The 15,120-nt window shown below is 46.2% G+C and overlaps 1 protein-coding gene across 1 annotated transcript in view; it reads right to left on the bottom strand.

Annotated features, from left to right (window-relative positions):
* Window positions 1-14,711, bottom strand: part of BFSP1 (beaded filament structural protein 1) — a 31,459-nt gene extending 16,748 nt beyond the window's left edge. Inside the window, exons 1-3 of the mRNA XM_070421431.1 lie at window positions 14,350-14,711; window positions 9,597-9,657; window positions 3,476-3,571 (exon numbers count right to left, since the gene is read on the bottom strand). Of these exons, the coding sequence (XP_070277532.1) occupies window positions 3,476-3,571; window positions 9,597-9,657; window positions 14,350-14,711 (519 nt within the window). The remainder of the gene's footprint in view (window positions 1-3,475; window positions 3,572-9,596; window positions 9,658-14,349) is intronic.
* Between the last annotated feature and the right edge of the window lie 409 nt (window positions 14,712-15,120).

The following is a 15,120-nucleotide window of genomic DNA, read 5'->3' as shown; positions in this document are numbered from 1 at the left end:
GCCCTGACCAGTTTGGCTCAGTGGATAGAGCATCAACCTGCAGACTGAAGGGTCCGGGGTTCAATTCCAGCCAAGGGCATGTACCTTGGTTGCAGGCACATCCCCAGTCAGGGGTATGCAAGAGGCAGCTGATCGATGTTTCTCTCTCATCGATGTTTCTAACTCTCTATCCCTCTCCCTTCCTCTCTGTAAAAAATCAATAAATATATATATTTTTTAAAATCACCACCTTAGGCTCTGCTGACAGGGAGCCTGACCTAAGACACTATCTTAAGAGGCTGTTGTTGGGATCCAATGAGATAATGCACAGAAGTGTCATAGTGTGAGCGCTCACCATTATTATTATTATTATTATTATTATTATTATTACTAGAGGCCTGGTGCACAAAATTTGTGCACTTGGCGGGGGGAGGGTGTCCCTCAGCTCAGCCTGCACCCTCTCGCAGTCCGGGAGCCCTAGGGGATGTCTGACTGATGGAGTGGGCCTAAGCCATCAGTTGGACATCCTTAGTGCTGCCACGGAGGCAGGAGAGACTCCTGCCACTGCCACTGCTGCTGCCACTGCACTCTCCAGCCATGAGCCCAGCTTCTGGCTGAGCAGTGCTCCCTCTGTGGGAGCGCACTGACCACCAAGGGGCAGCTCCTGCATTGAGCATCCACCCCTGGTAGTCAGTGCATGTCATAGCAACCGGTCGTTCTGCCGTGGGGCCAAAACCGGCTCTCCAACATCCCCAAGGGGTCCCAGATTGCGAGAGGGCACAGGCCAGGCAGAGGGACCCCACCAGTGCACAATTGGGGCCAGGGAGGGAAGAGATGTGGGAGGTTGGCCAGCCGGGGGCTGGGGGGGGGGCGTGGGAGGGCTCCAGGGCATGTCCGGCCCATCTCACTCAGTCCCGATCAATTGGACCCCAGCAGCATGCTAACCTACTGGTCAGAGCATATGCTCCCTGGTGGTCAGTGCACATCATAATGAGCAGTTGAGCGGCCTTAGCAAGCATATCATTAGCATGTTGCACTTTGATTGGTTGAACAGCCAACCAGACAACCAGACACTTAGCATAGTAGGCTTTTATTATATAGAATTATTGTAAATTGCCCTGAAGAATGTTTTGAGCTCCTTAGAAACTGCCCCCAGGTACTGCTCCCAGGATTCCAGAAAAGTACAGCAGAGTCAGGGGGGCAGGAGAGGAGGAGGAACCAGGCTGGGCCTGATGGAAAATTGGAAGAAGCCAACAGGAGGGAACATCCCTTCAGTGCACAGCAACAGGACTGCCTTTGTACTGAAGCAGGTACACACTGAGGCAGGAAGAGGATCTAATGCTTGCTGAGCACTGGCCAAGGTCCAGGTTACACCAGGTGCTTCACCTGCATTATCATGGAGCCTCAGTTTGGGTTTCCCCAGAAGAAGACTATTATACATTGAATGCTGTGTCCCTCCCAATTTACAGGTGGAAGTCCTAACCCCCAGTAAGATGGTATCTGGAGGCTGGGCTTTTGAGAAATAATTAGATTTAGATGTGGTCATAAGGGTGGGACCCTGGGGTGGGATTGGTGCCCTCATAAGAAGAGGCATGAGAGCTGGTTCTCTCTTTCTCTCTCTCTTCAAGCACATGCTCCTGGGAAGGGCCAGGTGAGCACACAGGGAGAAGACAGGAAGAGGGCCCTCACCAGAATCTTACCAGGCTGGCCCCCTAATCTTGGTGTCCCAGCCTCCAGAACTGTGAGAAATAAATTTCTGTTGCTTAAAAGACACTCGATCTGTGGTATTTTTTTTTATATATTTTATTGATTTTTTACAGAGAGGAAGGGAGAGAGATAGATAGAAACATCGATGGGAGAGAAACATCGACCAGCTGCCTCCTGCACATCTCTCACGGGGGGATGTGCCCGCAACCCAGGTACATGCCCTTGACCGGAATCGAACCTGGGACCTTTCAGTCCGCAGGCCGACGCTCTATCCACTGAGCCAAACCGGTTTTGGCTGTGGTATTTTTTTATAGCAACTCAAGCTGACATCAACAGATCCTAAGAAAACGGTCTGAGTGCAGCCCCACCAGTGTGGCCCAGTGGTTGAGAATTGACCGATGCACCAGGAGGTTATGGTTTGATTCCCGGTCAGGGCACAAGCCTAGGTTTCACGCTCGATCCCCCAATGTGGGGTGTGCAGGGGGCAGCCGATGAATGATTCTCTCTCATCATTGAAGATTCTATCTCTCCCACTCCCTTTCTCTCTGAAATCAATAAAAATATATTTTTAAAAAAGAAAAGAAAACGGTCTGAGTGCAAATAGTTTACTTAGACAAAGATGCCAGAAAATATAAGTAGTACAGTGAGGAGGTGAGATAGGAAGGGCAAGGCAGCCAAAAAGGGGTGTTTTACCAGGTAAGTTACCACTGTGAGCACTGGGAGCTGAGGCTCAGTGGGGATCTCTGGAGGCCGGTGCAGAACAGCAGGTAAGAGATAGCTGGGGACATATCCAGCAACTCACATCCATCACTGGCTAAGGCTGCTCCAGGGCATTCATTTCCCAACACTTCCCACGAGGCAGAGCAGCTCTTGCTGCCGGTAGAAAGTAGGGAGGCAGGGCTGCCGCTATTGGCAGTTAGAGGGAGGCCAGAGCTCACTGCAGAGGTCAGCCCACAGGGTCATGGCCACAGGTCAGCTACACGGAGTTAACCACACAGCCTTGTAGGAAGGAGAGTCCATCATTGTCATGTTTTTTTGTTTTGTTTTTTTGTTGTTGTTTGTCCTCACCCGAGGATATTTCTCCACTGGACTTTTGGAGTGGAAGGGAGAGAAACACCGATATGAGAGAGATACACCAATTGGTTGCCTCCCGCACTCACCCGGACCAGGTCCAGGAATCAAGCCTGTAACAGAGGTAGGGGCCCTTGACCAGAATCAAATCCGGGACCCTTCAGTCCTCAGGCCGATGCTCTATCCACCGAACCAAATCCACTAGGGCTGAATTTTGCATTTTAAAGATAAAAAAGCTCAGAGAGGTTAAGCTACTTGTCCATGATCACACAGCTCCAGGATTTGATTTTTCCAGTTCATCAAGGCCCCCCCAAAGTAGGGCCTTTAAGAAGCTGGTGGGTTAGGGAGCAGAGAAGAGCATTACATGAGAGGAGGCCCCTGAATGCCTCGATTAATTGGCTCAGAAGAAGAGTTAAAACATATATATTGCATTTTCTGAGCTGAAACAATTTATAGGCTGTAGTTTATCCAAGACATACCTATGTAAAATCTGTGAACTGTAATGTACTAATTCCCAACACCCCACCCAACACACACACATACTTTTGCCTCCTCCTGTACACATGTCTGGCTCACTAAGAACTGTCTAGCAACCAACCCATCTCCCACTTGATTCTGGAGCAATGCACACAAAAGTAACCCAGTCTAGCAGTCTCACTTTTCAGCCACGAGTGCCCTGGACTGCCTGGGAGAAGAGCATCAGAAGGGCTGTGGTTACCTTTTTGTACCTGTCCTTTGCTGCACTGATATCGTCCTGCAGAAACTGGGCCTCAATCTGAAGGTGCAGATTGCGCAGTAAGGCTTCATCAGCTTCCTACAATGAGAGAGCATCACACATCCGACTCTGTGGGGCACAGAGATGGGTGTGGAATTGGCCAGGTGCGTGTACCCACAGACCCCTTGGAGTTTTACTACAACGCAGATTGTTGTTCGTGGGTCTGGGAGGGGTCTACGATTCTGCATTTCTAGCAAGGCATTGGGTTAGCCCAGTGGTCGGCAAACTCACTAGTCAACAGAACCAAATATCAACAGTACAACGATTGAAATTTCTCTTGAGAGCCACATTTTTTAAACTTAAACTATATAGGTAGGTACATTGTTATGAACTCAATTAGGGTACTCCTAAGGCTTAGGAAGAGCCACACTCAAGGGGCCAAAGAGCCGCATGTGGCTCGCGAGCCGCAGTTTGCCAACCACGGGGTTAGCCCATTGGACCTGGTCTGGAATAGCAGTTCTCAATGGGAGTGATTTTCACCCTCAAGGGGACATTTGGCGATGTCTGAAGACATTTTATTGTCGCCACGTGGGTGGTGGGATGTTACTACTGGCATCTAGTGGGTAGAGGCCAGGGATGCTGCTAAATATCCTACAATACACAGGACAGCCCCACACAACAATCATCTAGTCCAAAATGGCATTAGTGCCAGGGCTGAAAAACCTTGATCCAGACAGATCAAGGACAATGTTAGGGTATATTTACCAACCAACAACCTTAAAATTTAAGTTACACCTATATTTGTCCTATATCTCATCATCAGTGAGTTAAGTTTCTAAGACTAAGAAATAGTTTTCGCTTAACACTGAAACCTTCCATTTAACCATTTCTCCCAAGGTCTGTTGCTCACCTCCCTGAGGCTACGTATCCCTAATGCAGCATGCATTTTACAACGACTGCTGTGGTGAGCGGCATTCATTCCTTTAAAGTTGGAAATAACATTTATGACAGGAGGTTGAATGTTCTCACCAAACTTTTTGAGAATTCACCGATTTTTCTCTCATCGATCTTGTTTAAATGAACCAACTAGGTTGAAGAGCTGTCTGGGCTCTTAATGAGATAGTGCCATGACAACTGGAATTGACTTAAACACTTCAGTTGTCCAGTGCAACATTATAGGTGAACATTACCTGGACTCCTCAAGACATCTCTGCCATGCACGCCTGCCAATACCTGGGGCCTCGCTAAGTGAATTTTTACTGACTTATTAATGACTTGTTAAAAAAAAGCATGATGCATGTCAGCAATGGGCTCTCATTAATAAAGGAAGATGTGTGGTTTGGCTAAAATATGTAAGACACTCTCCACTCTTGCATGAACAGGGTTAAGAGAGTCAGGTATGTGGACTGGTTAAGACAGTGGTTGGCAAACTCATTAGTCAACAGAGCCAAATATCAACAGTACAACAATTGAAATTTCTTTTGAGAGCCAAATTTTTTAAACTTAAACTATGTAGGTAGGTACATTGTTATTAACTTAATTAGGGTACTCCTAAGGCTTAGGAAGAGCCACACTCAAGGGGCAAAAGAGCCACATGTGGCTCGCGAGCCGCAGTTTGCCGACCACGGGGTTAAGATATTCTGAGACACTCCCACCATTGCACTAATGGGCTTAAGTTCTGGGAAGGCCTCTGGTCTGCTCTCTTAGGAAAGACACCTGGTTCCTTAATTGTTCCTGTAAAAGACCATTGGAGAAGGAAGATATGAGAATGTCTGGGGCTAACAATAAGGATACCAGGATTCTGACTCTGTTGGATTACCTGCCTTGAATGAATTTTTCATGCAAAGTGTTGCCTTAGTTCCTAAAACATCAGAGAGCCGGGACTTCATGGAACCTAGAAAACAGGTTGTATGAACTTTTGGGGGTCTGCAGCAAAATAAATGTTACTAAGAAATATATGTCAATAAAAAAAAATAAACTTTAAAAAAAGAAAGAAAGAAATAGACTGGCCAGCATGGCTCAGTGGTTGAGCATCAATCTATGAACCAGGAGGTCATGGTTTGATTCCTGGTCAGGGCACATGCTGGGTTGCAAGCTCAATCCCCAGTAGGAGCCATGCAGGAGGCAGCTGATCAATGATTGTCTCTCATCGTTGGATGTTTCTACCTCTCTCCCTCTCCCTTCCTCTCTGAAATCAATAAAAATATTTTTTGAAAAAAAAAGAAATATATGCCTTGTGTGAATCTGGTCTGAAATGTCGCAAGATTGCAGGGGAGTGGCCAACCCTCAACTAACTCAAACTTCTGAAGCTATTTTATCTACAAAAAAAACCAACCTTTTAGTTTATCTTAAAGAACTAAAGAGTTCTACAAGATCAAATCAGTTAAATAGCAATCATTAGCAATGTATCTTAAAGCATTCCTTTTTGCATAGACTTATGCAAGTAAAAATTAAGTTATTCCAATACAGCAAGCCTCAGGCATGATTTTAAAGTCTTTCTAGTAGCCCCATTAAATAAAATAAAAATAAATGGGTAAAAGTAATTTTAACATTTTCTTTCACCAAATATACTCCAGATATTGTCATTTCATCATGTAACCAATATTTTTTAAAGTTATTAATGATAGTTTACATGCTTCCCCTTAGGCTAGGTCTTTGAAACCTGGTGTATATTTTATACTTATAACACATTGCAATTTGAATCACCTGCATTTCAGTTGCTCCCAGCCATGTCTAGCCAGTGACTCCCAGGCTGGACGACACAGCTCACCAGAATTAATCTTAGGCACAGTGGAGCATCTCATTCTTCCTCAGTGAGTCCTCCTGGTTTCTGCTCCAAGGTGAATCCCCTAGTCTCTCTATACACTAATTTCCTCATACCTAATTCTTTCCTCTGAAGACTCTGAAATCCCTTCTTTTGTATAAGGAACACCAACAGTGGGTGACGAGACAAAAGGAAGGAAGGACCACAGACCCGAGCCTTTCTGTGGCAAGTATAGGCAGAAGTAGGGTCTTTGGGTCCATGGCTCATTCTCCACCTCCCAAAGACAACCAGGGAATCTGTCTCCCAGGAGACAGACACAAAGCCAGTGTCTCTGGGTAAAGATGGCCCCTTCACACTTGATATTGGTGCCCCATCCATCTCCCCTGGTGTGGGGAGGCATGGGACTTGGTTGGAAAGTCTGTAAGGAGGATCTCTGAAAGGTCGGAGGCCTCTAGGGGACCTTGCTGAAGGCGGCAGCCCCTGCCTTGACTTTTTCAAACAAGTCTGACCCCCCCGGAGTGTTTTACTAGAATCTTTATGTTTAGACTTCAAAACGTCCTTGTATGAAAGACACTACAGATACAGGTGCTTTCTCAAGGATACTTACCCTGCTGATTGTATCTAGAGGTTAATTTTAGTTCAAGCTGTGGTTACAATAAAAGCCTAAGGAGGCAGGTGAACAAGGGCTGTTTGCTCCTAAAGCAAAACAGTCCCTTAGCCTCTCTTTCACAGAAATGTGTGTCAGAGTAATTTATTCATCCATCACTCAGGGTCTGCCAGTCAGCCAGCCCTGGCACCCTGGGCCACCCCCAAGGTCACACAGATATGCTGAGCACACTGATGGTGTCCTGTATCTCTATGGACTGGAGGCACAGTCCAGAAGTGTGGGTGTTAGCACCCCAGGAGCGACCCTGGGCCACTGAGGGACAGGAGAAAATGAATGAGTCCCTCAGCTGGCCCACCCTCCATAGCAACAGTTCAGAGGTGAATTCCTCAGTCTCAGAGGGTGAAATGAGAACTCAGCACTCAACTCTTGAGAAGCAGAGAGAAGCCCAAGACAGATTCTAGTCCCCTTGTCTCCTATTAACTTTCATTAACTAGCTGCATGACCCACTGGATCAGTTTGGCCTCAGACTTCCCATCTGTGGGGCAGACTAGTTTTCAAGCTGCATTTGGCAGAGCCCTCAGGTTCCATGGAGTTGCTTGAAAGGGCTCTGAGGGAGGAGGGCTGCTAGGTGGATGGGGTGCCTGTCCCCCCATCATGTCCTTAAAAGAGATCTCTGCTTTGGCTCCATACATTGGCTTCTCTTGAATATTTTGTTTAAAGGATGTGGCTTTAAAAAGTTTGAGAATTGCTGGCCAACGTGGCTTAGTGGTTGAGCGTTGACATATGAACCAGGAGGTCATGGTTCAATTGCCAGTCAGAGCACATGCCCAGGTTTGGGACTCCATCCCCAGTAGGGGGCATGTAGGAGGCAGCCAGTCAATGATTCTCTCTCATCATTAATGTTTCTATCTCTCTCTCTCCCTTCCTCTCTGAAATCAATAAAAATATAAATAAATAAATAAATAGTTTGAGAATCAATGATTTCTAGGGTTCCTTCTATTTCTAAAATTGAGTGTTTGGTCCCTTTATTAGCAATAGCACATAGTCCTTGAAACCCAACTTCCAGTTCTTCAGCTCCAGTAATTGTGTATCAATTATGGATGAATTTTTGGTCTAAATTAAGATGTTTGAGAACTCTGCCCCACCCCAACCTCAACAGTCATTCTTCCCCTACCTCCCTCTTAGGATCATGCCAAAACCACCACTCTTAGGTCCCATCAGCCAGCCCTTTAAAACGCCCAGCCAACATTTGTCCATAAAGGAGAGATTAATCAGGTGCTTCACAAGCACATTCTCCCCCTTGGAAGACAATCACCTGATAAACTGCCCCAGAAAACTCCCAAAGGTGAGGAGGTGCCCCTGGAATATGCAATTGCTGGCATGTTGAGAATTTGTTCGGAAGTGTTTTCTTTTGTTTGTACCGGAACTCAGAAATGTGTAGACGCTTGTGTTTTTATTGTGCTTTGGATACTGTCAGCTGCACTTTCCAAAGCTCCCCCAGCAGAAACGTCGAGATGTTTCCGAACAGAGACTCTGGGTCAATAATCTAGTTTTGGGAAGCATTCCAACCCTGATATGGTGTGTGCTTTAGATCTAGGTCAGTGGTTCTCAAAGTGTGGTCCCTGGACCACGCCACCTGAGAAATAATTAGAAATGTTAAATATCTGGCAGATCCCAGGCCTACTGGGTGAGAAGGCCTTGGCGCTGGGCCCAGGAATCTGCATTTTAACATGAACTCCAGGTGCTGCCAATGCACACAGACATTTCAGAGCCACTCACTGATCTGGGCCATTTCTGAGAAAGGCACTGGAAGAATAACTAGAATCTGATGAATCCTTGAAAAATCAGCCTTGCCAACCCTCTCATAGAAGGTCATTAAAAATCCTGCTGTCTGTCTATACCAAGCCCCAAATCCAACCTCTGAGCAGCCTAATTAACACACACACACACACACACACACACACACACACACACACAACTGCTAAAGAATGAGCATTCAAGTTCGTTAAGATTTCTAGTTAATTAGGTTTACAAAAAAAAACAAAAAACAAAAACAAACAAAAAAAAAACACGAAAAATGCCTACTTTGATTCTGGATGTCAAAAAAAATTCCAAAAAGTTTTCGGTCACTTTCCTTCCTGGTGCTCAGACTGGCCTGGAGAGAGGGGCTGGGCTTGTTGACAACTCTCCATCCTCTCTCTTCCCACTGCCTCATTTCCTGACTCTGCCCTCTCCCCTCCACATTCCTCCTCACTCCTCTTCCCAGCCTCCTCCTAAACTCCCATTTTCCACGGCCACACCCAGGGATGAATCCCTTTACTGAAACAAAAGGAGATGGGCATTGAGACTGAGTTGATAGCCAAAACCTTATTGATCTAATATGTGTACACATTCAAAGATTTGTCAACCAAAATCATTGATATGACCAGCCAACAGGATGTGAATTATACTCTTCCATTTCATCTCCTTCTTCCCACTTGACGATCTTAATGGACAGAGAACCTGAAGGTCCAGCCTTCACCTGCCAGGTTCTCTCTCAAGATCCTGTATCCTGTGGTAGAGGAGTGAGTGTTTGGGCGTGTGAGTTCACACAAAGATTTAGTTGAAATTACGAAGTCAAGAAGTAGAGTGACAGCAAAAGAAATAGGTGAATCTTGAAATACCACAAAGAGGAGTGTGGGTAACACTCATCGCAGCCATTTAGTTCAGTCCTGTCATTAATCTACTCAAACCCAAGGGTGTGCACAGCTCACCTTGTTAAGCCGCTGAAGCGTTTCTTTTAGCAGCACTTGACATTCACGTTCATTCTCATACCTGCAAATTGCACACATAAGTAAAAGTTGAGCAGCTTCTACGATTCACAGAGTTGATCACACAATCAGCATTACATTTAATCCGATATGAGTATTATGCCCTCTCTTTTAGAAGAGGTCCCTAATTTTAAAGCAGAAGCTGATGCTGCCTCTCCAAGCCCACTGCTTCCCAACCTCTTTCACATTCTGCCACACACAGGAAGTGCTGACATGGGCATCGCACCTGGGCTAACTGGGAGCAGTAAATGGCCCAAGAGTCTTCCCATCCGGAGGCCCAGTCCCAGTCCCCCAGCATGTCCCTCCCAGCCACCAAGGATGAAAGAATGACATCTCAGCACACCTGGAATCCAACAGTGGCACAGGGCCTGGGACTCTGCCCTGCCTGACAACACCATTGACCTGACCTTGTGTAGATTTCCTACACTCTGGTATTTACCAACATGTGTCGGTGTCTCTGGATTATGCCATTTAACCCTCACAAAACCCTGAAAGAAAGACGTATTCTTTCCACTAAAGGGTCCCCCAAAATGTGCCATTCTGGCATGTGAATTATTTTGAGCTAAAGGCAATCAAGACCCTGTGGGCACACAGGAAACTTTTACCTCATCCTTAAAGAATTTAAATGAGGGGCCTTGCACAAAATAAGAGTTGTTACCAGAAATAACGTTTTATGGTCTACCTATAGGGCAGGGCAATCCTTGTGGCATCATCCTTGACACCAAAGACCTGCTCTGAGCTAGTGAGCAGGACAGGCTGGATGGGCCAGAGGGTGACCCTGGCAGGTGAGTGGGTGCATAAACACCCCAGCTCTTCCCCTCAGCTGGGACAAGTGAGATGTGTCCTCCACCCCTCAGGTTAGTCCCAGTTGCCATGGTGGGAACTTGCTGAATAATGCACTCTGTGTTAGCTGCCTTCCCTTTCTGCCTTTCCTCACTCCCCAACCTGTGCTCCCTGAGGTCACCTCCCAAATAAGCTACTTGCCCTCGAGCCCCTATCTCAGGCTCCGCTCCTAGGAGATTCCAAACTAAGAGAGGCATGAAATCTAATTAAAACACGGTTGCACAAGTTTTACATTTCACGCCAAGACGTCACCTTTAGCAGTTTCTTTTGTGTGTGGCTGTAATGGAGTCAGAAATCATTTTTTAATGGTTAATTAACTTTGAGAATAAAACTGTTAACAAAATATCTAATTGTCTCATTGCTTTTTCCTGCTAAAAACATCTTAAGAATTTCTATAGCTTGAAAACAGGTTGGATAAACAACATATTAATGTGACTTTCATGCTATAGAAAAGTCTAGATATTATATTAAAGACAAGTATCTTCATTATAAAAATTCAAGATAAGAATTCAAGATATATTTATATATATTCATATAAGTGAATATATAAGTGAATTCATAAAATGAAAATACACTGGCTTTAATTATCCAATTGTTTTATACAACTGTTTTGGTTTTCAGCAGTTTGGATAGTTGACTATGTTCACCATTGTATTTTGATGGTTTCATTTGTTTTTATTTCATTTTATTATATTTAGTATTTGTTTGACATGTGAAAGAACTGATTTTGAAATTATTCAACTATCCAAATAAAAAATATGCCTAACAAGGCTGCATATTCCTTCGCATGCCTGCATTATTTTTATCTGCTTTGGCTAACCATCAAGTCCCCTCTGGAATGTGAAACCAAACTTAGTGTGTGTATACGCATGCATGTGGATGGTTATGATTTTTATAATAATTTTAAACTCCCACTACCCCAGCCAGAATATCAAAACTTCTCCAACAGGGCAATGAGAGGGAATAAATTAAGGGGAATTATTAAAGAAATCACAGGATCTGAAGGAACTGCTCCATGATGCAGACATAACCAGAGCCAAGTGAAATCAGGAAAACTCAATATGATCATTTGTTCACTGAGGGCTCAAGGGAGTCACAGTAGACTGTGGTCTAATGTGGTGACCATTTGGGGACCAAGGGGATCCTGCTGGCCCATGGAGCTGGGTGTCTGAACCGGCGTACACTTCTCTTTGCTCTAGAGAACATGATCTTCATTTGAATGAGGTTTAGGTCTTACTACTGGACCTCACTCCATAGGAGTCCAAGAGTAACTGAGACAATGTTCTAGAAAGCATATGGACTCGGGGCAAGAAAACCTGAGTTCAAGTCCTGCCACCCAAGGACCCTCTCTGAGCCTCTGGATCAAAATTTAAAATTAAAAAAAAAAAAAAAAAAAAAAACAACCCCAGAAGGACTGCCTGTCTGGCGTGGCTCAGTGGTTGAGCATTGACCTATGAACCAGGAGTCACAGTTTGATCAGGGCACATGTCCATATTAAGGGCTCGACCCTCCAGTAGGGGACATGCAGGAGGCAGCCAATCGATGATTCTCTCTCATCATTGATTTTTTTTCTCTCTCTCCCTCTCTCTCTCTGCCTTCCTCTCTGAAACCAATAAAAAATATTTTTAAAAATCCAGAACGACTGATTGAAATGAAATCAATTATTTCATCTGATAAATATGCTCAGTACACAGCAGTGAATAACCTACCCAAGACTCAGACTGAGAATGTGGAACTTGAAAGGTGAACATGGTGGATGATGCCCACAAGTAGGCTAAATAGCCATCTCCTACAGTGATTACAGAAAATTGAATTTATTTAAGGAACACAGTGGGGGGTCATATATCCAAAAGAAAGGGCTGCACAGCACCAAGCCACGGGAACACTGGGTGGATGATGGCAGCACCCAGGAGCAGGAGTTTCCCTTATATGAGAAGCTTTTGTTGTCAGTGGGTCGGGGGCTGAGCTGGTGAGCTCATAATGGGGTGGGATGCAGGTGTATGATCAGGTGCCTTCAGGACCATTTTCATCCCTTGTATGGTCTGACTCCTGGTGTCCAACGAGTTTTTCCTGGTTTTTTGTTCTCCTCTGGTGGGAAGCGTGCAAGTGGCTGTTAAGGATTGTATTGCCCTATAGGCCTAACATTTCCCTCCCCTTTCTATTTGTTAATAATTATTTTTAATTGGGGTGAAGGTCTCTATCTTCTGTCAGTCGTCCTAAGGAAGCAAGACCCCCTGGTGCTTGAATAATGCATAAGGGATATATGAATAGTCACCCCACATATCAGAAACCAACCAGCCGGCAGCTTAGTATGTCCATTACTATGAGGGAGGGTGAACTTATCAAAACAATTTATACTGTCGTCAGATACTGAAAGACAATAACTAGAACACCTAGTAAAAGCCAGACATTCGCCTCAGTGTCATTGGCTTGTTTGTGTGTGCTTGTGTCCTCTTTTTCCTTGTGCAAGCAGAAAACTCCTACTCTTCACCCCTTTCTTAAATAAATGCTAATAACACACTAGTCTTGTTCTTTTACAATTGCATAGTATCCCACTGTATGAACGAAGCACAACTGTGTAACCTGTCTCCCATTATTAGTCAGCATGTAGGGTGGCTCCAGGCTTTTGCCACTGCAGATCCCACGGCAGTGAATATCCTGGTAGGCGTGCCCCTTGACACCTGCTGGGCTATCATAGTAAATTCCTTGATGGAAATGACTCTGCTGAGTCTAAGAGCACACGCATTTAAAACTTGGAAAAATGTCGACAAATTGCTGAATATCCTTTTCTTTTGAATAGCTCATTTTAACACATTGTTCATGCTGTCGGAAGGTGGAATCATGCCCCGGACCAGGGCTTCTGAAACTTCAGTGTTTAACTTCTTAAACTACGAACCACTGGGGGTGGGGGATGGGGGTCTTGTTAAAATGCAGTTTCTGATTCTAGGAGCTCTGGGGTGAGCCCAAGAGTCTCCCTTTATAACAAGCTCCTAGGTGACGCCAACGCTGCTGGTCCATGGGCCACACCGACTAGCAAGACCCAGGAAGGCACACATTGAAATGATTTCCAGGTGTTGGCTATGATGCAGTGAAAACCATTAGGCTCAGCATGTCCATCACTTCAATCCAGTCCCAGGGCAGCAATTCACTAGCTGAGTGACCTTGCTCCAAATCCCTACATTTTCTGAGCCCCAGTCTCCTCATCTGTTAAATAGGTGCAGACAAATACAATCTGGCTGTGAGGATTAAATAACATTAATGCATTTCAAAAATACTGTGGCCAGCAAAAGAAAGCCAGACACAAGAGCCATCTGTAATATTCCGTTTTTGTGAAATTCTAGAACAGGCAAAATTAATCTATGGTGATAGAAATAAAAACCTCTGTGTTTTTTTGGGGGGGGGGGGGGCGGCGCGAATGATAACTGAAGATTGACTTGGAAAGGGTAGAAAGGGGATTTCTAAGGTAGAGGAAATATTTTGCTTGTTTTGATAGCAACATAGTTATATACATTTGTCAAAACTTACTGAACTGTGTCCTTAAAATCTGTGCATGTTGTTATATGGAAATTATACCTAAATTTTAAAATACCTTAAAAGTAAATGATACCATTTCATGTAAACTGTGAAGTACCATCAAAAGAGAAGCTAGTCTTATCTTAGGGAAATGGACCATGTGTACCAGCCCACCACCCCCACCCCCACCCCAACCCCCACCCCCCCCCACACACACTGTGGTCATGAGGACCGGGACACCAGAGATGGCCCTCCAACCTGGATAGCAGCCTGCTCTCAGATCCCTGCCGCAGGTGCCGTCCCCGCCCTGCCTCAGTTTCCCCCCACGACCAAAGCTTACTTGCTCCGGTACTCGTCGAGCGCACGCTGCGCCTCTGCGCCCCGGCGCTCCAGCCGGGCACGCTCAGCCGCCAGGTCCCGGGCGCGCTGGCGATTGCCTTCAACCTGGCGGAGGAGGGCGTCCTCGGGGCCGGCCAGCTCGCCCAGGCGCTGAAAGGCATCCAGCTGCCGCCGGAGGACGCCGTGGCGCTGCTCAAGCGCTCGAGCCCGCTGGACCTGGGCGGCCACGCGCTCGCCGAGGCCCTGCAGCGCCGCCAGGTTGGGCGCGGCGGCTGGGTCCGAGGCCAGGCGGCCGGGCGCCTCCTCCTCGGCCCGCTCGTACCGCTCCTGGCGAGTCTGGAAGACGTAGCTGCGCCGGTACATGGCTTCTCTGCGGGCGAGCGCGGGCAAAGCCGGCTCCAGGGGGCCCCTCGCGGAGCCAGAAGCCGGTTAAATAAACAGCGGAGGCCGCTGGCACGCTCGCTGCTGGGACGTTCCAGAGCTGATCAGCTGTCATGACCAACACGGTGCCCGGCCTCAGGGAGAATAAAAGAGCAGCAGGCATGCTTTTGTGAGCTGGATTAACGGACCATACAGCTCCCGGGCTTGCGAGGTTACGTTGGGCAATGAGGTTTTTGTTCCGTGATTGTTCAAGTCCGTTGTTGTAGGATTGAATGGAAGGTCAGGGGGACAACAGGAGCGTGACCTTCTTTTGACTGGTTCCACTGGAATTGTGAAGGAAGCCCAAGGGAGCATTGGACTAGCTCAAGAGCCCAAGGACCCCTAGCTTTGT

This window comes from Myotis yumanensis, unplaced genomic scaffold (assembly GCF_028538775.1).
Source record: "Myotis yumanensis isolate MYYU_CA2020_CCGP unplaced genomic scaffold, mMyoYum1.0.hap1 SCAF_7, whole genome shotgun sequence".
Taxonomy (NCBI): Eukaryota; Metazoa; Chordata; class Mammalia; order Chiroptera; family Vespertilionidae; genus Myotis; species Myotis yumanensis.
Note: the sequence above shows the minus strand (reverse complement) of the source record. Positions and strands in the feature narration are given on the sequence as shown.